Source organism: Ornithodoros turicata, chromosome 4, assembly GCF_037126465.1.
Source record: "Ornithodoros turicata isolate Travis chromosome 4, ASM3712646v1, whole genome shotgun sequence".
Lineage (NCBI taxonomy): Eukaryota > Metazoa > Arthropoda > Arachnida > Ixodida > Argasidae > Ornithodoros > Ornithodoros turicata.
Window position 1 is genome coordinate 37,333,980 of NC_088204.1, and position 25,140 is coordinate 37,359,119.

Here is a 25,140-nt window from a genome sequence, read left to right on the forward strand (position 1 = left end):
TTGAAAAAGCCGCCTCTGCTGCAGCTATGCCATCATCGTGGGGATATATATATATATATATATATATATATATATAAAGTGATATGAGTCCTCCCACAGTTCGCTTAGAGTAGCACACTCAGATATGCATGACAGTATTTCAAAGTCCCCTTGGACTGAAGTATGCAATAACAGTACAACAGGGAAGCCGCCCTAGCAGTTCCTTAAGACCTCAGCATACATGACAGTGTGCCAAAAATACAGGGAGTTTTTTTGCCTGAAAGAGACTTTTTGCAGAAACAAATACGCTATCAAGGTGTCGATGATAGCTTGAGTACCAGAGGTATATGCGTGCAGAAGCAGCACAGGCAGAAACACCAGGTTAATAGTTCAGTGTTTTAAAATGTTACCTGGACTTTTTAAATCAGTCGCTGTTGCTGGGGCTATTTTAGTATTTTCATACACTGTCTGTGTCTTTTCTTTGTGTGCACTCCTATACAGTGAGAAAGTTGCATTGTTTATGGCACGTCGTAGCTACCAGAACGCTAATTAGATGAAATTACCACCCTACTGAGGACCTGTGACTTTCCAACATGGCATCACAAGTTGGAAGCAAGCGTTTTTACAGGAAATCTCGAATGGGGTATACCGGATGTTTCAGTTAAATCCCCGGGCTAAATAATTTGTGAACGGTTGCGCCAATCGAAGAACTTTCTTTTTTACAAGTATCTGTTTGATACCGCCTACAAGCTGCGCACCGTGTGAATGAGTGTTTTGGTTGCTCATTATCTAAAGAAAAATTCAAATTAGTTTCGTAAAAAGAACAACTTCTAAAGCAGGGCGCTGCCGTTATTAAAATGGGTACCATGGCTTTTGGGCCCTCCAGTGGACAACATTTAGAGGAAAATCTCCAAATGAAGCGGCCATTTGTTGCAGTAATTAATTGGTTTCGGTGTACACAATTTTGTTGTGGGTGATCGCGCTGAAGCGCAAAAGAGCGCTTTTCCACTTAGTTACCCACCAATTTAACTTAACTTTAATTATTTTTGTTTAGGTGCCCAGAATGAACCCATTATGGTCTCCTTCCAATGAATTACATCCTTACACCGATGACTTGACTTTATTTATTTTTGTTTAGGTGCCCCAAAACAACCCACTACGGTTTTATTCCAATGTATTACACCAATGAATTACGCCCTTTTGCGCTTCGCTGAGACGTAAAATATGTAAGCCGAAACCAATTACCTATTGCAACAAATGACCTGCTTTGTTTGCAGATTTTTGTCTAAAAGAAGATCACTGAAGATCCCTATAGGGGTGGTACCCATTTTAATGCCTAGACCGTGCTGCTTTAGAATTTACGTTTTTTAACGAAACTTTGAATTTTTAATTAAAGAATAAGCGCTTCCCACTCATTCACACAGAGTGCAGCTTGTGGGTGGTATTGGACAGAAAATAAAAAAGAAAGTTATTCGTTTGGTGCACACATTAGCGAATTATTTAGCCCGGGGATCTAAGTGAGACACCCAGTATAGTTTGAATTATCATTCACTCAATTTCATTCTGACATTTTATTCTATACAAGTCTACTATTGTACTCTTTCATCTCAATTTTAATATTTGCCTCATTAATATTCTTCACATTCCACATTTCTTTGCAAATTTCGTATTTCAAATGAACTGCCTCCAATACAGTTATCATACAGTTATTACACCTTTCTTTGAAAGCCCCAATGAAAAAGTTAACACATTTTATCTAAATAGCCATCAGTGGTCATAGTAGCGAAGCTGTAGCGGACGCATGCAGCGCTGAGAACTATACTTACTCAGACAATTGTTTAAAACAAAAAAGCTCCCTGTGCATAAGCTGTGCTCATTCTACAGTTGCTCTCGCCAGCTTTTTTTCTCGGTCTTTAGCATGTCGCAACCATGCCTTGATATGCGTCCCCACTTCCACCTTGTTTGCTGTGGACCTTTTGTGTTTGCTCGTACAGCCCCTGAAATGAACGATAAGCTGGTTCACCAATTGGCACGTGGCACATTCTAACAAGTTATGCTATAGCTATCTAGTTAAGTACAAATGCTTACGAATGCACCATTTTTAATATATGGCGGCACAGTTTCCATTTTCATGTGTTTCTACAAGTGTCCTGCATTTACTTGCTTTTTGGTATTCATCGTTTCAAGCATGGTTATTACTGCTTCTTTTTGCACAAATTTTTGGATGCACATTTGATGAATGCAATGTGATCCAGGAAACAGGCCTTGTCATTCCACGCCAGACCAATGAGCTACGCACTGCTGTTTTGCGCTTCTCGAGCTTAGTGCAGCCATCCTGCATTAAAGCTGTCTGTTATTGTTCCTGGGTCATGTCCGTGCATTTTTTATGCCGCAACCCGGGAAGCGTAGTCTAACTCATTGGTGAGAATGGGAAATCCAAGAACGAAAAAATGGTAGCAGCGCCAGCATGGTACCGGTATGAATGTTCCGCCTTTTAAGCCAGAACGACAGCCACGCATGTCCCGTGCGTTCTGAGGAAAAAGGTCCACAAGCACACCTGCAACTATAGTACATACAGTACAACCAGCACTTGATGTTCTGTAGCAAAAATGCCCCTATTTTTAGTTCAAAGATGTATGGTTCTCACTGATGCAGTAAAGACTCGTACGTTGCACTGTGATGGAGACGGCATTTGAAGGTATGGTATCCGTACTGAAAATGATGCTGGGGAAGTTGAGCACTGCGAATTTTCGTTTGCCTTTCTGGCCGATCCAGCTGTACACTGTTCCGCCAAGGAGTCGGTCAATATGTAGCACAGGATGTTCCGTGTTGCGTGGCCAACATCATAACCCCCAAGGCGACAGAGTTCGTCAATCTACATTTGGGCAGAGCAACAAAGGTATTAGACGAGTACCAATGAACTACCTCAATGATAGCGTAATGCGCACCAGCTTTATCAACCACACAGGTACACCAAATGGAATGCTTGCTGTGGGATACAATCTTGCATAAAAATTTGCTTATCCATTTCGTACTCGAATAATGTTAAGACTTATAATATGCTCTATACTTTAGCATTATTTAATTACCTGAAGTTTTCTGTACAATATGCATAGTTCTACTATGCATCCTCTACGTTCAAATTCCATACTGACATGAAGGCAGGTAGCTTATTAACCTTGACTGTGAATATACTTCAGTAATGCTAGGAAGATTGCTCACCAGTTGAGCTGTCTTGCTCTCGTTCAGGGTGCTGTCAAATGCCTCCAGGTCTTCAGTGGTAGTGAAAGGTGCTCGAATCATGGACGGACAATGCTCAAGAACGCGAGTGTATCGAGAACACAGCTCCTCGAGTACTTCACCATGTTGCAGCTGGGCTAGGCGCATCATATGCAGCAGCCTCATGGCCTGTCGTTGAAACTCTGTATGACAAGGCAGAGCACCATTATATTTGTAACGAACTGAGACAGTGCAACATTGCGATCACCCCAAGACGTGATGTTTTTACATCAAACCTTCGAACAACTGCGAACATGCGAACTATTCGTCGACCCTGTTGGGTTAGCATAGTCACCGAAAACGGCGATGAAACCCTCACTCTGTCGGTGTGCTGCACTATAAGCGTAACGTTTGTCCTTCACTTTCGGCATTTTAGTCCCACTTGCAACCGCCAAGGCACCAAAACACACTACTAAAGCTTTAGGATAGCACCAGCACTGCAGCGAAACGCCGAGCAGCGAGACGCGACAAGCCCCATTACAAGTCCTATATTACGAAGGAAACAGAAAGGAAAACATGGAAAGGCATGAGAATTACCTTCTACAGAGCTCCCCACCGCACGTCGTGCAAAAGAAGCGACGCGGCAAAACGTGAAAATCCAACTAGGCGGCGAATGATGATGGTGGGGATGATGATGACAATCGTGTCGATGGCGGTGCCGCTAACTTGATAGCACAAGCACTAGTTTCGCTGGAACTTGGAGATGTGCGGAGGACCCAGGGGGATCGCAAAGAGATCGGCTTCCGGGGTGGGTAACGTTGGGGAAACGAGTTCTGACTGCATAAAAATGCTTTGTTAATAAGAGGATACAATTCCTCTAGGATTCAATGCATACATGTTCCGGATACTCATTTAACCCTCGCTTTCGAATAACGACAATTTTATGCTTTCGTATGTTGGAAGCACCTCGTAGAAGGGAAATAAATGATGTTTAAATGGATTACGACTGATCTATATTAAGTCTCATGAATCAAATTTACCTTAAGGAGATGTCTAAGAGACGTCAACAAAGGGACGCCTTTTTCCCGGCCACATGCGTATGTCTAAGAGACGTCAGCTCATGGAGGTTATTTTTGCGATGACATGCGGACATCTCATAGACATCCAAGATGGACAGGGATATTTGGACCAGTTTTGGACGTCCATGGGACGTTTATGGTTTATTGGGTGTGTAGAGGCGTTGTATTCGTCAGGATAACAGGCGGCGATAACACGAAGTGTAGATCCTGAAGGTTGCCTGGCACTGCCCTTGTCTCAAAAAGCAGTAGAGACTGAAAGAACAGAGTAAACACATGAGGCATTCTGCCCACTGATGCGCCAAGCCCACTGTCGAGGAAGGGTGTCGAGCCGGTATATATAGGCCTCGTATGTGTCGAATCTGCAGAAGTCGCTCGTTGCTGCTGATAGTGAACCATGTGGAAGAAGCGTTGTATTCGTCGGGATAACAGGCGGCGATAACACGAAGTGTAGATCCTGAAGGTTGCCTGGCACTGCCCTTGTCTCAAAAAGCAGTAGAGACTGAAAGAACAGAGTAAACACATGAGGCATTCTGCCCACTGATGCGCCAAGCCCACTGTCGAGGAAGGGTGTCGAGCCGGTATGTATAGGCCTCGTAGGTGTCGCCTCTGCAGAAGTCGCTCGTTGCTGCTGATAGTGAACCATGTGTAGAAGCGTTGTATTCGTCGGGATAACAGGCGGCGATAACACGAAGTGTAGATCCTGAAGATTGCCTGGCACTGCCCTTGTCTCAAAAAGCAGTAGAGACTGAAAGAACAGAGTAAACACATGAGGCATCCTGCCCACTGATGCGCCAAGCCCACTGTCGAGGAAGGGTGTCGAGCCGGTATATATAGGCCTCGTAGGTGTCGCCTCTGCAGAAGTCGCTCGTTGCTGCTGATAGTGAACCATGTGTAGAGGCGTTGTATGCGTCAGGATAACAGGCGGCGATAACACGAAGTGTAGATCCTGAAGGTTGCCTGGCACTGCCCTTGTCTCAAAAAGCAGTAGAGACTGAAAGAACAGAGTAAACACATGAGGCATTCTGCCCACTGATGCGCCAAGCCCACTGTCGAGGAAGGGTGTCGAGCCGGTATATATAGGCCTCGTAGGTGTCGCCTCTGCAGAAGTCGCTCGTTGCTGCTGCTAGTGAACCATGTGTAGAAGCGTTGTATTCGTCGGGATAACAGGCGGCGATAACACGAAGTGTAGATCCTGAAGATTACCTGGCACTGCCCTTGTCTCAAAAAGCAGTAGAGACTGAAAGAACAGAGTAAACACATGAGGCATTCTCCCCACTGATGCGCCAAGCCCACTGTCGAGGAAGGGTGTCGAGCCGGTATATATAGGCCTCGTAGGTGTCGCCTCTGCAGAAGTCGCTCGTTGCTGCTGATAGTGAACCATATGTAGAAGCGTTGTATTCGTCGGGATAGCAGGCGGCGATAACACGAAGTGTAGATCCTGAAGGTTGCCTGGCACTGCCCTTGTCTCAAAAAGCAGTAGAGACTGAAAGAACAGAGTAAACACATGAGGCATTCTGCCCACTGATGCGCCAAGCCCACTGTCGAGGAAGGGTGTCGAGCCGGTATATATAGGCCTCGTAGGTGTCACCTCTGCAGAAGTCGCTCGTTGCTGCTGATAGTGAACCATGTGGAAGAAGCGTTGTATTCGTCGGGATAACAGGCGGCGATAACACGAAGTGTAGATCCTGAAGGTTGCCTGGCACTGCCCTTGTCTCAAAAAGCAGTAGAGACTGAAAGAACAGAGTAAACACATGAGGCATTCTGCCCACTGATGCGCCAAGCCCACTGTCGAGGAAGGGTGTCGAGCCGGTATATATAGGCCTCGTAGGTGTCGCCTCTGCAGAAGTCGCTCGTTGCTGCTGATAGTGAACCATATGTAGAAGCGTTGTATTCGTCGGGATAACAGGCGGCGATAACACGAAGTGTAGATCCTGAAGGTTGCCTGGCACTGCCCTTGTCTCAAAAAGCAGTAGAGACTGAAAGAACAGAGTAAACACATGAGGCATTCTGCCCACTGATGCGCCAAGCCCACTGTCGAGGAAGGGTGTCGAGCCGGTATATATAGGCCTCGTAGGTGTCACCTCTGCAGAAGTCGCTCGTTGCTGCTGATAGTGAACCATGTGGAAGAAGCGTTGTATTCGTCGGGATAACAGGCGGCGATAACACGAAGTGTAGATCCTGAAGGTTGCCTGGCACTGCCCTTGTCTCAAAAAGCAGTAGAGACTGAAAGAACAGAGTAAACACATGAGGCATTCTGCCCACTGATGCGCCAAGCCCACTGTCGAGGAAGGGTGTCGAGCCGGTATATATAGGCCTCGTAGGTGTCGCCTCTGCAGAAGTCGCTCGTTGCTGCTGATAGTGAACCATGTGTAGAAGCGTTGTATTCGTCGGGATAACAGGCGGTGATAACACGAAGTGTAGATCCTGAAGATTGCCTGGCACTGCCCTTGTCTCAAAAAGCAGTAGAGACTGAAAGAACAGAGTAAACACATGAGGCATTCTGCCCACTGATGCGCCAAGCCCACTGTCGAGGAAGGGTGTCGAGCCGGTATATATAGGCCTCGTAGGTGTCGCCTCTGCAGAAGTCGCTCATTGCGGCTGATAGTGAACCATGTGTAGAAGCGTTGTATTCGTCGGGATAACAGGCGGCGATAACACGAAGTGTAGATCCTGAAGGTTGCCTGGCACTGCCCTTGTCTCAAAAAGCAGTAGAGACTGAAAGAACAGAGTAAACACATGAGGCATTCTGCCCACTGATGCGCCAAGCCCACTGTCGAGGAAGGGTGTCGAGCCGGTATATATAGGCCTCGTAGGTGTCGCCTCTGCAGAAGTCGCTCGTTGCTGCTGATAGTGAACCATATGTAGAAGCGTTGTATTCGTCGGGATAACAGGCGGCGATAACACGAAGTGTAGATCCTGAAGGTTGCCTGGCACTGCCCTTGTCTCAAAAAGCAGTAGAGACTGAAAGAACAGAGTAAACACATGAGGCATTCTGCCCACTGATGCGCCAAGCCCACTGTCGAGGAAGGGTGTCGAGCCGGTATATATAGGCCTCGTAGGTGTCACCTCTGCAGAAGTCGCTCGTTGCTGCTGATAGTGAACCATGTGGAAGAAGCGTTGTATTCGTCGGGATAACAGGCGGCGATAACACGAAGTGTAGATCCTGAAGGTTGCCTGGCACTGCCCTTGTCTCAAAAAGCAGTAGAGACTGAAAGAACAGAGTAAACACATGAGGCATTCTGCCCACTGATGCGCCAAGCCCACTGTCGAGGAAGGGTGTCGAGCCGGTATATATAGGCCTCGTATGTGTCGAATCTGCAGAAGTCGCTCGTTGCTGCTGATAGTGAACCATGTGGAAGAAGCGTTGTATTCGTCGGGATAACAGGCGGCGATAACACGAAGTGTAGATCCTGAAGGTTGCCTGGCACTGCCCTTGTCTCAAAAAGCAGTAGAGACTGAAAGAACAGAGTAAACACATGAGGCATTCTGCCCACTGATGCGCCAAGCCCACTGTCGAGGAAGGGTGTCGAGCCGGTATGTATAGGCCTCGTAGGTGTCGCCTCTGCAGAAGTCGCTCGTTGCTGCTGATAGTGAACCATGTGTAGAAGCGTTGTATTCGTCGGGATAACAGGCGGCGATAACACGAAGTGTAGATCCTGAAGATTGCCTGGCACTGCCCTTGTCTCAAAAAGCAGTAGAGACTGAAAGAACAGAGTAAACACATGAGGCATCCTGCCCACTGATGCGCCAAGCCCACTGTCGAGGAAGGGTGTCGAGCCGGTATATATAGGCCTCGTAGGTGTCGCCTCTGCAGAAGTCGCTCGTTGCTGCTGATAGTGAACCATGTGTAGAGGCGTTGTATGCGTCAGGATAACAGGCGGCGATAACACGAAGTGTAGATCCTGAAGGTTGCCTGGCACTGCCCTTGTCTCAAAAAGCAGTAGAGACTGAAAGAACAGAGTAAACACATGAGGCATTCTGCCCACTGATGCGCCAAGCCCACTGTCGAGGAAGGGTGTCGAGCCGGTATATATAGGCCTCGTAGGTGTCGCCTCTGCAGAAGTCGCTCGTTGCTGCTGCTAGTGAACCATGTGTAGAAGCGTTGTATTCGTCGGGATAACAGGCGGCGATAACACGAAGTGTAGATCCTGAAGATTACCTGGCACTGCCCTTGTCTCAAAAAGCAGTAGAGACTGAAAGAACAGAGTAAACACATGAGGCATTCTCCCCACTGATGCGCCAAGCCCACTGTCGAGGAAGGGTGTCGAGCCGGTATATATAGGCCTCGTAGGTGTCGCCTCTGCAGAAGTCGCTCGTTGCTGCTGATAGTGAACCATATGTAGAAGCGTTGTATTCGTCGGGATAGCAGGCGGCGATAACACGAAGTGTAGATCCTGAAGGTTGCCTGGCACTGCCCTTGTCTCAAAAAGCAGTAGAGACTGAAAGAACAGAGTAAACACATGAGGCATTCTGCCCACTGATGCGCCAAGCCCACTGTCGAGGAAGGGTGTCGAGCCGGTATATATAGGCCTCGTAGGTGTCACCTCTGCAGAAGTCGCTCGTTGCTGCTGATAGTGAACCATGTGGAAGAAGCGTTGTATTCGTCGGGATAACAGGCGGCGATAACACGAAGTGTAGATCCTGAAGGTTGCCTGGCACTGCCCTTGTCTCAAAAAGCAGTAGAGACTGAAAGAACAGAGTAAACACATGAGGCATTCTGCCCACTGATGCGCCAAGCCCACTGTCGAGGAAGGGTGTCGAGCCGGTATATATAGGCCTCGTAGGTGTCGCCTCTGCAGAAGTCGCTCGTTGCTGCTGATAGTGAACCATATGTAGAAGCGTTGTATTCGTCGGGATAACAGGCGGCGATAACACGAAGTGTAGATCCTGAAGGTTGCCTGGCACTGCCCTTGTCTCAAAAAGCAGTAGAGACTGAAAGAACAGAGTAAACACATGAGGCATTCTGCCCACTGATGCGCCAAGCCCACTGTCGAGGAAGGGTGTCGAGCCGGTATATATAGGCCTCGTAGGTGTCACCTCTGCAGAAGTCGCTCGTTGCTGCTGATAGTGAACCATGTGGAAGAAGCGTTGTATTCGTCGGGATAACAGGCGGCGATAACACGAAGTGTAGATCCTGAAGGTTGCCTGGCACTGCCCTTGTCTCAAAAAGCAGTAGAGACTGAAAGAACAGAGTAAACACATGAGGCATTCTGCCCACTGATGCGCCAAGCCCACTGTCGAGGAAGGGTGTCGAGCCGGTATATATAGGCCTCGTAGGTGTCGCCTCTGCAGAAGTCGCTCGTTGCTGCTGATAGTGAACCATGTGTAGAAGCGTTGTATTCGTCGGGATAACAGGCGGTGATAACACGAAGTGTAGATCCTGAAGATTGCCTGGCACTGCCCTTGTCTCAAAAAGCAGTAGAGACTGAAAGAACAGAGTAAACACATGAGGCATTCTGCCCACTGATGCGCCAAGCCCACTGTCGAGGAAGGGTGTCGAGCCGGTATATATAGGCCTCGTAGGTGTCGCCTCTGCAGAAGTCGCTCATTGCGGCTGATAGTGAACCATGTGTAGAAGCGTTGTATTCGTCGGGATAACAGGCGGCGATAACACGAAGTGTAGATCCTGAAGGTTGCCTGGCACTGCCCTTGTCTCAAAAAGCAGTAGAGACTGAAAGAACAGAGTAAACACATGAGGCATTCTGCCCACTGATGCGCCAAGCCCACTGTCGAGGAAGGGTGTCGAGCCGGTATATATAGGCCTCGTAGGTGTCGCCTCTGCAGAAGTCGCTCGTTGCTGCTGATAGTGAACCATATGTAGAAGCGTTGTATTCGTCGGGATAACAGGCGGCGATAACACGAAGTGTAGATCCTGAAGGTTGCCTGGCACTGCCCTTGTCTCAAAAAGCAGTAGAGACTGAAAGAACAGAGTAAACACATGAGGCATTCTGCCCACTGATGCGCCAAGCCCACTGTCGAGGAAGGGTGTCGAGCCGGTATATATAGGCCTCGTAGGTGTCACCTCTGCAGAAGTCGCTCGTTGCTGCTGATAGTGAACCATGTGGAAGAAGCGTTGTATTCGTCGGGATAACAGGCGGCGATAACACGAAGTGTAGATCCTGAAGGTTGCCTGGCACTGCCCTTGTCTCAAAAAGCAGTAGAGACTGAAAGAACAGAGTAAACACATGAGGCATTCTGCCCACTGATGCGCCAAGCCCACTGTCGAGGAAGGGTGTCGAGCCGGTATATATAGGCCTCGTAGGTGTCGCCTCTGCAGAAGTCGCTCGTTGCTGCTGATAGTGAACCATGTGTAGAAGCGTTGTATTCGTCGGGATAACAGGCGGTGATAACACGAAGTGTAGATCCTGAAGATTGCCTGGCACTGCCCTTGTCTCAAAAAGCAGTAGAGACTGAAAGAACAGAGTAAACACATGAGGCATTCTGCCCACTGATGCGCCAAGCCCACTGTCGAGGAAGGGTGTCGAGCCGGTATATATAGGCCTCGTAGGTGTCGCCTCTGCAGAAGTCGCTCATTGCGGCTGATAGTGAACCATGTGTAGAAGCGTTGTATTCGTCGGGATAACAGGCGGCGATAACACGAAGTGTAGATCCTGAAGATTGCCTGGCACGGCCCTTGTCTCAAAAAGCAGTAGAGACTGAAAGAACAGAGTAAACACATGAGGCATCCTGCCCACTGATGCGCCAAGCCCACTGTCGAGGAAGGGTGTCGAGCCGGTATATATAGGCCTCGTAGGTGTCGCCTCTGCAGAAGTCGCTCGTTGCTGCTGATAGTGAACCATGTGTAGAGGCGTTGTATTCGTCAGGATAACAGGCGGAGATAACACGAAGTGTAGATCCTGAAGGTTGCCTGGCACTGCCCTTGTCTCAAAAAGCAGTAGAGACTGAAAGAACAGAGTAAACACATGAGGCATTCTGCCCACTGATGCGCCAAGCCCACTGTCGAGGAAGGGTGTCGAGCCGGTATATATAGGCCTCGTAGGTGTCGCCTCTGCAGAAGTCGCTCGTTGCTGCTGATAGTGAACCATGTGTAGAAGCGTTGTACTCGTCGGGATAACAGGCGGCGATAACACGAAGTGTAGATCCTGAAGATTGCCTGGCACTGCCCTTGTCTCAAAAAGCAGTAGAGACTGAAAGAACAGAGTAAACACATGAGGCATTCTGCCCACTGATGCGCCAAGCCCACTGTCGAGGAAGGGTGTCGAGCCGGTATATATAGGCCTCGTAGGTGTCGCCTCTGCAGAAGTCGCTCGTTGCTGCTGATAGTGAACCATGTGTAGAAGCGTTGTACTCGTCGGGATAACAGGCGGCGATAACACGAAGTGTAGATCCTGAAGATTGCCTGGCACTGCCCTTGTCTCAAAAAGCAGTAGAGACTGAAAGAACAGAGTAAACACATGAGGCATCCTGCCCACTGATGCGCCAAGCCCACTGTCGAGGAAGGGTGTCGAGCCGGTATATATAGGCCTCGTAGGTGTCGCTCTGCAGAAGTCGCTCGTTGCTGCTGATAGTGAACCATGTGTAGAAGCGTTGTATTCGTCAGGATAACAGGCGGCGATAACACGAAGTGTAGATCCTGAAGGTTGCCTGGCACTGCCCTTGTCTCAAAAAGCAGTAGAGACTGAAAGAACAGAGTAAACACATGAGGCATTCTGCCCACTGATGCGCCAAGCCCACTGTCGAGGAAGGGTGTCGAGCCGGTATATATAGGCCTCGTAGGTGTCGCCTCTGCAGAAGTCGCTCGTTGCTGCTGATAGTGAACCATGTGTAGAAGCGTTGTATTCGTCGGGATAACAGGCGGCGATAACACGAAGTGTAAATCCTGAAGATTGCCTGGCACTGCCCTTGTCTCAAAAAGCAGTAGAGACTGAAAGAACAGACTAAACACATGAGGCATTCTGCCCACTGATGCGCCAAGCCCACTGTCGAGGAAGGGTGTCGAGCCGGTATATATAGGCCTCGTAGGTGTCGCCTCTGCAGAAGTCGCTCGTTGCTGCTGATAGTGAACCATGTGGAAGAAGCGTTGTATTCGTCGGGATAACAGGCGGCGATAACACGAAGTGTAGATCCTGAAGGTTGCCTGGCACTGCCCTTGTCTCAAAAAGCAGTAGAGACTGAAAGAACAGAGTAAACACATGAGGCATTCTGCCCACTGATGCGCCAAGCCCATTGTCGAGGAAGGGTGTCGAGCCGGTATATATAGGCCTCGTAGGTGTCGCCTCTGCAGAAGTCGCTCGTTGCTGCTGATAGTGAACCATGTGTAGAAGCGTTGTATTCGTCGGTATAACAGGCGACGATAACACGAAGTGTAGATCCTGAAGATTGCCTGGCACTGCCCTTGTCTCAAAAAGCAGTAGAGACTGAAAGAACAGAGTAAACATATGAGGCATTCTGCTCACTGATGCGCCAAGCCCACTGTCGAGGAAGGGTGTCGAGCCGGTATATATAGGCCTCGTAGGTGTCGCCTCTGCAGAAGTCGCTCGTTGCTGCTGATAGTGAACCATGTGTAGAAGCGTTGTATTCGTCGGGATAACAGGCGGTGATAACACGAAGTGTAGATCCTGAAGATTGCCTGGCACTGCCCTTGTCTCAAAAAGCAGTAGAGACTGAAAGAACAGAGTAAACACATGAGGCATTCTGCCCACTGATGCGCCAAGCCCACTGTCGAGGAAGGGTGTCGAGCCGGTATATATAGGCCTCGTAGGTGTCGCCTCTGCAGAAGTCGCTCGTTGCTGCTGATAGTGAACCATGTGTAGAAGCGTTGTATTCGTCGGGATAACAGGCGGTGATAACACGAAGTGTAGATCCTGAAGATTGCCTGGCACTGCCCTTGTCTCAAAAAGCAGTAGAGACTGAAAGAACAGAGTAAACACATGAGGCATTCTGCCCACTGATGCGCCAAGCCCACTGTCGAGGAAGGGTGTCGAGCCGGTATATATAGGCCTCGTAGGTGTCGCCTCTGCAGAAGTCGCTCATTGCGGCTGATAGTGAACCATGTGTAGAAGCGTTGTATTCGTCGGGATAACAGGCGGCGATAACACGAAGTGTAGATCCTGAAGATTGCCTGGCACTGCCCTTGTCTCAAAAAGCAGTAGAGACTGAAAGAACAGAGTAAACACATGAGGCATTCTGCCCACTGATGCGCCAAGCCCACTGTCGAGGAAGGGTGTCGAGCCGGTATATATAGGCCTCGTAGGTGTCGCCTCTGCAGAAGTCGCTCGTTGCTGCTGATAGTGAACCATGTGTAGAAGCGTTGTATTCGTCGGGATAACAGGCGGTGATAACACGAAGTGTAGATCCTGAAGATTGCCTGGCACTGCCCTTGTCTCAAAAAGCAGTAGAGACTGAAAGAACAGAGTAAACACATGAGGCATTCTGCCCACTGATGCGCCAAGCCCACTGTCGAGGAAGGGTGTCGAGCCGGTATATATAGGCCTCGTAGGTGTCGCCTCTGCAGAAGTCGCTCATTGCGGCTGATAGTGAACCATGTGTAGAAGCGTTGTATTCGTCGGGATAACAGGCGGCGATAACACGAAGTGTAGATCCTGAAGATTGCCTGGCACTGCCCTTGTCTCAAAAAGCAGTAGAGACTGAAAGAACAGAGTAAACACATGAGGCATTCTGCCCACTGATGCGCCAAGCCCACTGTCGAGGAAGGGTGTCGAGCCGGTATATATAGGCCTCGTAGGTGTCGCCTCTGCAGAAGTCGCTCATTGCGGCTGATAGTGAACCATGTGTAGGAGCGTTGTATTCGTCGGGATAACAGGCGGCGATAACACGAAGTGTAGATCCTGAAGATTGCCTGGCACTGCCCTTGTCTCAAAAAGCAGTAGAGACTGAAAGAACAGAGTAAACACATGAGGCATTCTGCCCACTGATGCGCCAAGCCCACTGTCGAGGAAGGGTGTCGAGCCGGTATGTATAGGCTTCGTAGGTGTCGCCTCTGCAGAAGTCGCTCGTTGCTGCTGATAGTGAATCATGTGTAGAAGCGTTGTATTCGTCGGGATAACAGCCGGCGATAACACGAAGTGTAGATCCTGAAGATTGCCTGGCACTGCCCTTGTCTCAAAAAGCAGTACCCAGACAACCAGCAATGTTTCTGAAATGTCTTGAGGATGTCTGAAATCGGATATTCAGACGTCCTCATAATATCCGCTTAGACCCCGAAGACATTCATAGGACTTTGTTGGTTCTGCCAGACACGTATCCCAGTATCTCCTCCTGTGATCCAAAAAGACGTCATTTCCGGACGATCAGGCCGTTGTTCGGACATAATCTTCCACATGCAAAACATCGTCATGACCTCAATTTTACGTGCTGAGGACTTCAGCAATAATTGCAAGGGGACGTTTTCTGGACTGGTTTGGCCTCGTGCTGTCCCTTTAATTGTAGCTCGCACAAGTACAAGCAATTCCAAAAATCCCAATGATGTTTCTTAAAGCCGAGAATGTTATCTTCTGAATAACCGAGGTATAGTAAGCTGCGTATGAATACTGATAGCTGCAAAACAACAGCCACTCAGAGGAAAAAACACTCTTGATGTTCCAAAACACTGGTTGCTAATACAGGCGCGGGCACATACGAAATCGTGCAATCGGATATGAAGAACTTGTTGGTTAACGTTACACATGGCGATGAGTCAGAGAGAGAACTCGTCTGTGTCAGTCTGTCTTCATTCATCACAGTGTGTATACCAAACCTTTTGTGTGTGTACCTTAATGATATGAGGAAACAGTACTTTTGATTGCTTAAAGGAAACTGTTTATTTTTAAAGCACTTAACATATCACAGTATTCCTATGCAGGTCATTGGAATGTGTACCACTAACAGGATAATTAAGCTACTCTTGCATCTCCAAGCTAGTCTATAAAAAGAACTCCCTGGTCAACAATACCATGAACATGACTAGAACTGCTTAAAATGAGGCACGTACTTCAATAAGGCTACAATTAGGTCTTTGTATGCCAGTGCACGTGAGATGAGCTCCAAAAGCTTTGATACATTACCCAAGAAACACCTTAAACTTAATGTGACGCTAAAGTAGTGTGTCACAGCCACTACCCCCCCCCCCCCCCAGGTGTAGCAACTACTGGAGCACTGTTTCATACTGAAAAATAAGTTGGAGCAGGTACGACGTATGACAATAAGCACGGCAGTGCATTTGTTTTGAAGTGTTGGATGCTGAAATACGTGTCAGTCATGTCCCTCAACTACCCGTATTAAATATATCACAAAGAGAACAGAACTACTACTTTGCTGCTCTAAAAATGGGGGCAGCATTACAGACGCTGGGGTTAAGTACTTGTTCACATTGGTGGCCACTGTGCTCTGGAAAGCACTTAGGAAAACAAGGAAGCAACATCATGTGCAATATAAATGAAAAAAGAGTTAAAAATGGACACTGTTCCACAGTTCAGAACAATTAAAAGGTACAATATATGGTTGTTACATTAGTCAGTTAAGTGTGGTCCGTTTCGCTTAATTCAAAGACACTGATGCACAATCCAATGTGTCCTCTCCTGTTCAATACCAAACGCTTCACAAACAGAGCAAGATCAGGAAGCCAAATGCTGTCTTTGTGGGGCTTCTGTGAGACACAGGTGCTACTTTTAACGTAGCACCTGTTGCTAACACAAACACTACAAAGACATCTTCTGGTTTCCTTTTCCCGCCCTCTTTGTGAGGCACTCTGTACTGAATGAAAAAACACTATGCATCGTGACTCTTTTCTGGAGTGCAACGAAATTACTAAAGGAAAAAAAAGAAGTGTACAGTATAGCTTCCTTGCTGTACTTTGGTAGCAATCTTTAGATGGTATGAACGGCATAAATGTACACTTTTACAGCACATGTAAAAAAATGCTTCCTTCTAGATCGCTTAAATCTGCACTTCATGTGCATATGTATAAAAGGAGTGAAAATTGTATATGGTTCACAGACAAAAACAAACAGCTAAAAAAGAAAAAGCCAAACGTTCGGAGGTGACATAGGGTCCATGTCTCGTGACGAAACACCTGAGTTTTTTTTGTCCGTCATCTCCATTTTCTAGTTTTCGTCCTCATCAGTATGCTGCCTTCTTGGTGCTTGATGCCTTTCTTTCGCGTGGCGGAGCCACGACTTGATGAAGTTTTCTAGCTCGCATCGTGTGGCAGTTGAAAGCTTTTTGTTTCTTCTCACGGCGTCTGTGAAACTGAACAGATTCAAAAATGAGCTCCATTTGACACGAAAGATTGAACTTTTAAAATTCATAGTCATGAAGTCTGGTGTTATGAAAAGTAAAGCAAGAGCTTCAATTCATGCAACTACATTTTAGTACGAGTAAGTATGACCACAGTTAATATAAGCAAGATCCTTCTAGGAAAATGAATACAAAAGAAAGTACGTAGGTGTAGTAAAACAGCAGAACTGTCAAAGTCAAGCTGATTCACGAGAAAATGAGGAACGACTTGCTGAAAAAGAGAGACATGCTCCATATATGTAGCATTAGTTAAGTTTGGGAACACAGACAAAACACGTGAACACTGAGTCAAAATAGACAAGACAAGGCTATTCCATTGACGTAGACTTTGAGTGTGTGGTAGCTTGCGTTCTTTCATTTCGTGGCATGAGCCACCAGTTTTTGGATTTGATCCTCATTGGCTTGTCATTTTTACCTGTGCATACTGCAGTAAGAGTACCAGCCCATAATGAATGAGCATATTTTTGCAAACCAGATGATTTGATGGACTCAAAGCTTGCACTGTTGAAAGATCATCTTGCTCACTAAGAAAATTTGGGACATGAAAAGGTCAAAGTGGTTCACTGTGAGTTGTACTGCATGAAATATTGAATCATGTTTGTTATTGAAGTGGGACTTTCACTGAAATGACACACAAACTTGCCAAATTTTCTTTCCCTACGTCCAGACTTGTGCCCGTTAGCAAAAAAAAAGGAACTAAATACCGTTACTCGTTGCCTCAGAAAAAAGTAACTAAATACGTTACTCGTTACCAACGTACAAAAGTAACGAGTTCTCGTCACAGATAACGAGTTTGTTTTACGTTGCCGTCGCATAGTTAAAGGAGCCAACAAACGTACCATCACTTGCCTACAACCCTTTATTAGTGAGGAACTGCACTTCAGAAGAAGCCGATACTCGAAATTTACATTTCCGAAGTGGGGGTGATTGATGATTATGAAAACACACGAGAAGACACCGGTTTTCGTCCAACCGATCACCAACGGTCCCCCAAAACAGACGAGGGGCTGCGTCATAATTTAGGGCGCTCAGTAGCTTAGCAAAGACAAGAAAAGGCTATAAGTCGAAACGCGTTTTTTGTAGCCATAGCACAATTGGTGCCCATTCTCGGTGCCCATTCTAGTGGTCGGAGATTACGGAAACAAGAGAACAGACAAGGGCCTTCGTTTAAGACGATTCAGCACGTCAACAACACATCCAGTGAGGTACTGCAATAATACTTTGAGTCACACGTGGTCGTGGGTCACACAGGTCAAATCTGCACACATTGCGGCATACGAAGTGCCGACATGTTCTCCCCCGCGCTGAAGAAAAGGAACGAGTAACGTCAGTAACGAGTTACCAATTTTTGTAACTGATTCCGTTATTATTACCATTTTTGAAAAAGTAACTGAATCGTTACTTCGTTACCAAAAAAGTAACTGTTACCAAGTAACGAGTTAGGCACAACTCTGCCTACATCACACCCAATACTTTGTTACGTACATATTCTTTAGAGGTCCAACCACACACACAACGCATACACAATGACAGGCAAGCAGCACTGCAATTTGTATCCCTGTATGCATACACACTGATACTTACGAAAAATAAGTGAAGGAAACTTGAGGAGGCTGAACATCTTTTTACCCTTCTGCCCAAGCCAACTAAATTCCATGGCCACAGAGTCAGTGAGTAAGTAGGTCAGTATATTCCTTGTTGCTTGTCCAATGTCTGTGCCCCCGAACTGGGCAAATTCATTAATCTGTGGGATTTGTAAAGACCATAGGTCAGAAAGCAAATACGCACTACCACAGCAATGGCGTAGTAAGCCCACAAGATAGTATCTAAGCTAACCCATAGCCATCGTCAAGTCACATGAGAGGAACCTTCACTACTGGATGCGTACAGGAAAATACCATGGAGAACAGAATTGCCTGTGGTTTTTTTACACATTCTGGAAAACGTGGTCTAGAGACATTGGTCTACAAACCACTGTGCCTGTTCACTGCTTTCTTGGGTCATTCTGTTGCAATATAATCCAAACCACAAACCAATCTGTTGCATACAGTACATGTTTCCGCAACAGATGTAATTAGTATCAGTATCGCTTGAGCACGTGAGTTTCACCATGGATGACTGCATGAGCCCCTGTGATCCAGTCTTAGTTAACTATCATATCACAAAGAGGTCTTATTAGAGTAAGATCATAACGAGGTGTGCATCACTCAAGCAGGTTTTCACTTGTGCAGTACATTTTGATAAATTATGGTGCATCATAATTTGAGTGTTAATCAGAAATTGCATTGTTATGAGCGATTTGACCTAAAAACAGCGTATTACTCTTGCTTGACCACCGTTCCTGCATTAATGACAAACACTAATGAACCCCACATACTCTGACTGCTGTGAATATTGCAATATGCACACCTCATAATGTGGAACAGCAAGAAATGGAAGCAACTGCTTCAGCATGTGAAAGGTCCACGATCCAGAAAAGTAACACTAACCAACGTAACACCAGGAGTGTTCCTGTTTCGTGCCACCTGTCCAAAATGCAGAACCAGAACTTTTTTTTAACAAACTGTCCCTAAAAATGTCAGTTTCCAGATTTGTTTAAGATTTATTTCATTTTTATTTATTATGTAAAAAATCATTTTGGCAATATATTTTATGGGGGATATTAAAACACAATTTGCATGATGAGATTATTTCCACCAAAATACATGTTACAGAGCAGAATCCTTCCCTTAAGAATGGTCACAATACAGAAAGAAAAGTGCCAACTGAGAGAGTAACCAATGTTAAAGCCGAATACTAAAAAAAATACTCACCAGCTGACCCTGTTTCCTGTCGCTTAAGGAATCGTTGAAGTTCTCAAGTGCCTCTGACGTGTTGAACGGTGCCTGGTTGAGGGAAGTGGAGGCACATGCCTCATCAAGACAAGTAGTTCGTTGCCCGCAGATTACTTCCAGCACATGCGTGTGCTGTTGCTGAGTCAACCGGATGATGTTAAGGATTCGTATGACTTGATGCTGAAATTCTAATGGAACGTCTGGTGTCATAACTTAAAAGTCAAACATAATTAATAATTGCATATTCACACTAGTGTCAAAATTTCATCTGTCAAAATTATTTATCTGCGAATGCAAGTACTGGAACTTCATGAACATGTGATAGCAGCACACTTGCTCACGAACCAGTGATTAACTCGTTCCTGATGAGTTATCTTGAAAGCATACCTACCTTCGTGAGACATAGGCATAGCGTTCTTGTGTTTCTTCGTACGGGGTTCTGTATGGACTTCAGCTGCGAATTACAACAATTCACAGGTTGGAACTTGTTGGCAAAATATGTTGACTTCGACAAGTACGCACAAGGAGAAGACAAACAGGCAATTCTTTCAACATTTTTGGTGACAGGTGACAAATTATTGTTAATTCTAATTCCAAGGGACCATTAAAAAATTCCAAATTATCCGTGTTTTCGAAATAACAAATTAGCACTCAAAAATGCAAGAAAAATGAAAACACATGTTGCACGTACGCAGGTTTGTTTTGGTCTAGGAAAGGCTGCTTTTCGTAAGATATCTTGTGCGGGAGCGGCAAGTTTGTGAAAGAAAATGTCAGCCATATTTCAAAATTCCCGCAGGAAGCACGTGCATCAACCGAAGAGGCGAAGACAACTGGGTGCAGCGTCGGGCCCCCTATGCAACCACAGCAAAACTACAGTGCCTGCGCAGGCAGCGGCTGACCACTTAGAACGGGTTATTGTGTGGGAGAATATCCTTGTGCGTGCAACCAAGGGGAAATGGTGCTCCGTCAAGAGGAGAGAGGGGAAATGCGGAAGCACAGCTTATGAATGACAAGGTTAGCACACTACGAGACATGATGATGCACCACAGGAGGAAAAAAAAAAGATCGAATGATGGCCTTTCCCAATGGAATGCACTGCTCTTTTCCACAGAACAAGCAGCTGAGCCGATTATGTGTCATGGGCTCCGCATTACGTGATGCATATCAAATTTTGTACGAATACGAATTAACGAGCATTTGCTTTCATACAAATGCATGTATGTTTGACGGGACCTATCAAACAAGCTGAATTATCTGAATTAACAGGGGCAGAACTGGCAAGCCTTTACTACTTTATTTACATGATTACAAGACAACCGCTGCACTTTGCCCTTAAGATTAGGACAAAAAGATATTTGACGCCAATATTCACGTGCCGGCTGAGGCACTTCTACCTGGATAATTACCACTTCACTTTGCACCTGAGGAAGCTTGTATAAATTAAACCTAAACAAAAATCTTCATACATAATGTAAAACCTAAAGACTAAGGGAACGTGAAGGGACAGACACAACACAAAGTCTCAAACACAGCTCAAAATTTTACTTCACATACAAGAATATATACACAAACAGAGGGAAGAGAAATAATCAGTTGAGGACATAATAGGAAGTCAGTTCAGGAGAACGAGAAGTCTGCTCAAGGCCGGACTGAGGATTATGCAGGGTTGCTCACACAGTTCCCACTAGAGGTTATGCATAGGGTCTCTCTCAAAAGCCTTCTGTGAGGGTCCACTTCAGAATCCTCCACAATTGTTTCATCCCATAGAGGGAAGCAGTCTGAGCATTCCTCCAAATGCTTGGCAATTTCGAAATATGAAGCTTTATTTTTTACTTTTAATCAATGCTCTCTCAGACGATCATTTAAGCAACGTTTCGTCTGGCCAATATAACAGAAACCACAAGCTAGGGGGATCTGATAAACAACGTTTGAAGAACAGGGGACAAATGTGCTCCGTTGATTCTTGCAAGTAACGTCAGGTGTCACGAAAGGCATGAGGCGATCAAGACGGAAGTTATTCTTGAAAACAAGGTTGACTTGAAATTTCTTCGAGACACTTCAAAGTGTCTCACAATTTATTGACAGTTCCGAAGAAATTTCAAGTCAACCTTGTTTTCAAGAATAACTTCCATCTTGATCGCCTCATGCCTTTCGCGAAACCTGAAGTTACTTGCAAGAATCACCAGAACAAGTTTGTCCCCTGTTCTTCTAACGTTGTTTATCATATCCCCCTAGCTTGTGGTTTCTGTTATACTGTCCAGACAAAACGTTGATTAAATGATCGTGTGAAAGAGCATTCATTAAAAGTAAATATAAAGCTTCATATTCCGAAATTGCCAAGCATTTGGAGGAATGCTCAGATTGCTTCCCTCTATGGGATGAAACAATTGTGGAGGATTCTGAAGTGGACCCTCACAGAAGGCTTTTGAGAGAGAACCTATGCATAACCTCTAGTGGGAACTGTGTGAGCAACCCTGCATAATCCTCGGTCTGGCCTTGAGCAGACTTCTCGTTCGCCCGAACTGACCTCCTATTATGTCCTCAACTGATTATTTCTCTTCCCTCTGTTTGTGTATATATTCTTCTACGTGAAGTAAAATTTTCAGCTGTGTTTGAGACTTCGTGTTCCCTAGCCTCGGGGTTTTACATTATGCATCACCATCACCAGCTCACTTCCTTCCTAGCCATTTTTTCATTGAAAAATCTTCAGTGTCGGTCTCTGCACTTCTGTTTACAGGACTTGACTCCCCTCTTCGTATACGCTTCTGGATAACATTCTTGACAACCTGCGTCCCAATGACTGACGATTGCTTTTTGAAGAAATTTACTGCAAATAACTAGTTACTACAAACACAACGAGAATTGGCAGAGGCAGACCACAATTAGGGACGACACAGACAGTAAGCCTCAAACGCCCAGAAATTAACGAAATCAAACAATTCAGGGAAAAGAGGTGCTGACGCCAGGAATCGAACCCATCCAAGAAGACCCAGAAGACCCAGGTTCGATTCCTGGCGTCAGCACCTCTTTTCCCTGAGTTGTTTGATACAGTCACTAGTTACGTATTTTCAACACTGTATTTGGACAAACGTAAAACCTAGGAACATTCTGCCCCATTTATCATAATTGTCTTACAAGTTATGCCTTCAAGTTATCCCTCCTTGACCATGCTGCAGTTACTGCATATTATGTAGGCTATCATAGGCCTTTGCTCTCATGGCCAGTGGCATACAAAAACGACACGTCGTACAAAATGGATTTCATACGTGCAGATGAAGTACAGCGTTGCCTACGTGTTCCTGGGAGCTTTTCACTTTGACATGCTGCATCAGCTTCGCCATCTGTGTTGTAAAAGCATAACAACAGATAAAAAATGGAGTAGCAATAGTGTACTCGGACTTGTGATTTCGATAATGTTATGGTTAATGCACTGATACTATTAATGATATGGACCTGGAAACAGTTGAGGCAGCGAACTTCCGACGTTCGATGATGTGTTGCTGTGTCTGTCACCTGAAAGGACAATTACCCAACTTCTAATTAATATAGAAACGCTACTTGTAGTTATTAGCGATATTGACGGTGGGCCACTGATTTCCCGCTTGGCCTTGGACCCGTAACTCATAACAATACTTGTAAGGAAGAAGTTCAATACCTCAGTGCACGACAGTAGACCATACGAGCCCGCCAAACTTCACTTTCGTTTCCTGCGCCGTCCACAGCTGTCCACCAGGCAGTGTGACTGACCAGTGACGCAGTGACCACCACGGTGACCACGATAATGATGATCGTGGCGATGGGGCGATGGCATCGACTGCCGTGCTATAGCCGTGCTGCTCCAAATATATTTTTAAACCGGGGGTTAGCATGCCTGAAACTTACGATGTTCGTGCAGAACATTCATTAAATTAAATATTAAATTATTAATTATTAAATTAATTATTAAATATCATTATTAAATTAAATAGTTTCAAAGATTCAAACCAAACCCCAGTATATTGCGCTACAAACAGACAAACGTATTAACCACGATTTAGGTAGCATGTGTAGCATAATTTAATTTGTACACCAATAATGATGGATTCTTTTCAGACTGAAAGATGGAAAGAAAGATAAATTTATATTTACTCATATGATATCCACCTAACAAAGGTGGGGGCGTTGCGGCGCATATTAAATATGGCAGCTCCCACTACGCTTGTATGATTCGTCCATGCTCATTTCGCGGGAAAAGGAAATGGTAAGTGATGCGTTTTCTGTGTCAATAACTGTGTGAGATACTATTGAAACGCAGCAATCTTGATGTTAAACGCTGCTGTTTAATATCAGGCCAACTGTAAGCGCTGCTATGCAGCGTATCGTATTGTGTAGCATTGGTTCAGTCTGGGATTGCTCTCTCTATTGCTTCTGGTGTCATCTTATTGTTCTTGTCATATTCAGGTCATGCCACGGCTCGACACGTCAAACACCTGTCTAAAGCAGCGAGGATGCCAGTGACTTTCAGCTGGAACACGTGAAAACTACCATTCAAAAAGTGAGGGTGGTGAAGTACCAACGTGAGATAGATCGACCTGCACTTCACTCTACAATTTACTTCCGACACATAGAAACGTTGGAACCAGATACTGAATAAGATGTGGTAATGAGACTTTTCGTACTTGCCTTTACTATTGCAAAAATAGAAGGGAATAAATTAAACCTAATCTGCAAAAAGGGGAGCAATTTGTCCTGATCGTTGCGCACGATTAATTTGTAATTTATGCCAAAGGATAGCGAACCTAACATATGAGCAAACTTTTGCTGATGAGTCGCAGACAAAAAGTTCTAACCATCGGTTGTCTGGGATGTTCGAACACTGAAACAGAGCAGGTAGTTGAAAATCACGTTGACAATGATGTTGACGAAGTAATACAAAGCTGCACAGCTCACATAAGTTGTCCATTAGCTGCATGTCTGTTTTGGGTACCCCAGGCTAACATAAGGTTGCTATTGGATAATTTTCTTTGCACAAGGCTGACATAGACCATAATATTGGAAGCGCGCCTTTGGAAGTGTCCAGTTAATGTGCAAGTGCCAAATTTGGAGCTGCAAGTTGGGAGAGGCAAGAAAGCACTCTTCTGTTGCAGGCGAAGTCAAACCATTCCAGAATTACTTCCTGAGGGAAGTTGTCCCCTGACATTGTAAACAATATGTACACCTTTTCAGGCAAAAGGGGGAAAGTCTGTTAAAGCAGCATGCATGTTTCTTCGTGACAAGTGAAGCGAGTGAACTGTTAAAAGCTGTGTCACATGGTTGAAAGCACGGTCTCATTTACTTACAGGAGTTTGATTAAGGAAACTGTGCTCCCGTGGTCCAAGCTTTGCAACCTGGCATGATCGGATTTGCACAAAGGCCGTCGCAAAGATATGCACAAATATTGACAAGGTAGACATACTGTATTGAACTTAATGGCAAAAGGGCAAGGCCAGCTGGCACATAATGAGAAACTTGTCGCCCATCTTAGGCTTTGTAACAATTGTTCCCCAGCTTTCGACGAGACAAGTGTCCTGGATTCTGTTCGGGACCCTGTAGCCAGACTGTTAAAGGAATACAAAGAGATTGTCACAAGGGGAAACTGTGTACGTCTGACGTCGGTTGCCCCCTCGCCACCAATTCGGAAGTTGTTGGGTAATTAGGTGATTCTTGTCATTAAAGGGTTTGCTGTGTTCGAGAATGTGTCGTCACTCCCCTGTTCCTTTCTCGGGTTCCGTTTCTTCACTTTATACTGTAAACAA

General features: G+C 45.8%; 1 protein-coding gene and 2 long non-coding RNA genes across 3 annotated transcripts in view; 1 reads left to right on the top strand and 2 right to left on the bottom strand.

Annotated features, from left to right (window-relative positions):
- Window positions 1-23,587, top strand: part of LOC135393013 (uncharacterized) — a 33,578-nt gene extending 9,991 nt beyond the window's left edge. Inside the window, exons 2-3 of the long non-coding RNA XR_010422377.1 lie at window positions 20,163-20,380; window positions 23,459-23,587. This is a non-coding gene — a long non-coding RNA (uncharacterized LOC135393013). The remainder of the gene's footprint in view (window positions 1-20,162; window positions 20,381-23,458) is intronic.
- Window positions 1,397-3,863, bottom strand: LOC135393011 (uncharacterized). The gene is made up of 4 exons (XM_064623611.1): window positions 3,796-3,863; window positions 3,202-3,401; window positions 2,648-2,854; window positions 1,397-1,976 (listed from the first exon to the last, which is right to left on the bottom strand). Exons 2-4 carry the CDS (start codon window positions 3,382-3,384, stop codon window positions 1,893-1,895), a joined length of 474 nt encoding a protein of 157 aa, XP_064479681.1. The 5' UTR covers window positions 3,385-3,401; window positions 3,796-3,863; the 3' UTR covers window positions 1,397-1,892.
- LOC135393012 (uncharacterized) lies at window positions 22,099-22,880 on the bottom strand. Its single transcript, XR_010422376.1, has 3 exons — window positions 22,820-22,880; window positions 22,633-22,707; window positions 22,099-22,152 (listed from the first exon to the last, which is right to left on the bottom strand). It is a non-coding gene; the product is annotated as an uncharacterized LOC135393012 (long non-coding RNA).
- Window positions 23,588-25,140: the final 1,553 nt, after the last annotated feature.

Excerpts from the sequence above, each read along its gene's own strand:
- LOC135393011 (XM_064623611.1), bottom strand. The coding sequence starts at position 3,384 with ATGAGGCTGCTGCATATGATGCGCCTAGCCCAGCTGCAACATGGTGAA. Across the intron at positions 2,855-3,201 it reads AGAGCAAGACAGCTCAACTG|ATTGACGAACTCTGTCGCCT; the intron begins GTGAGCAATCTT and ends GCCCAAATGTAG. Across the intron at positions 1,977-2,647 it reads CGTCTCCATCACAGTGCAAC|GGGCTGTACGAGCAAACACA; the intron begins GTACGAGTCTTT and ends CGTTCATTTCAG.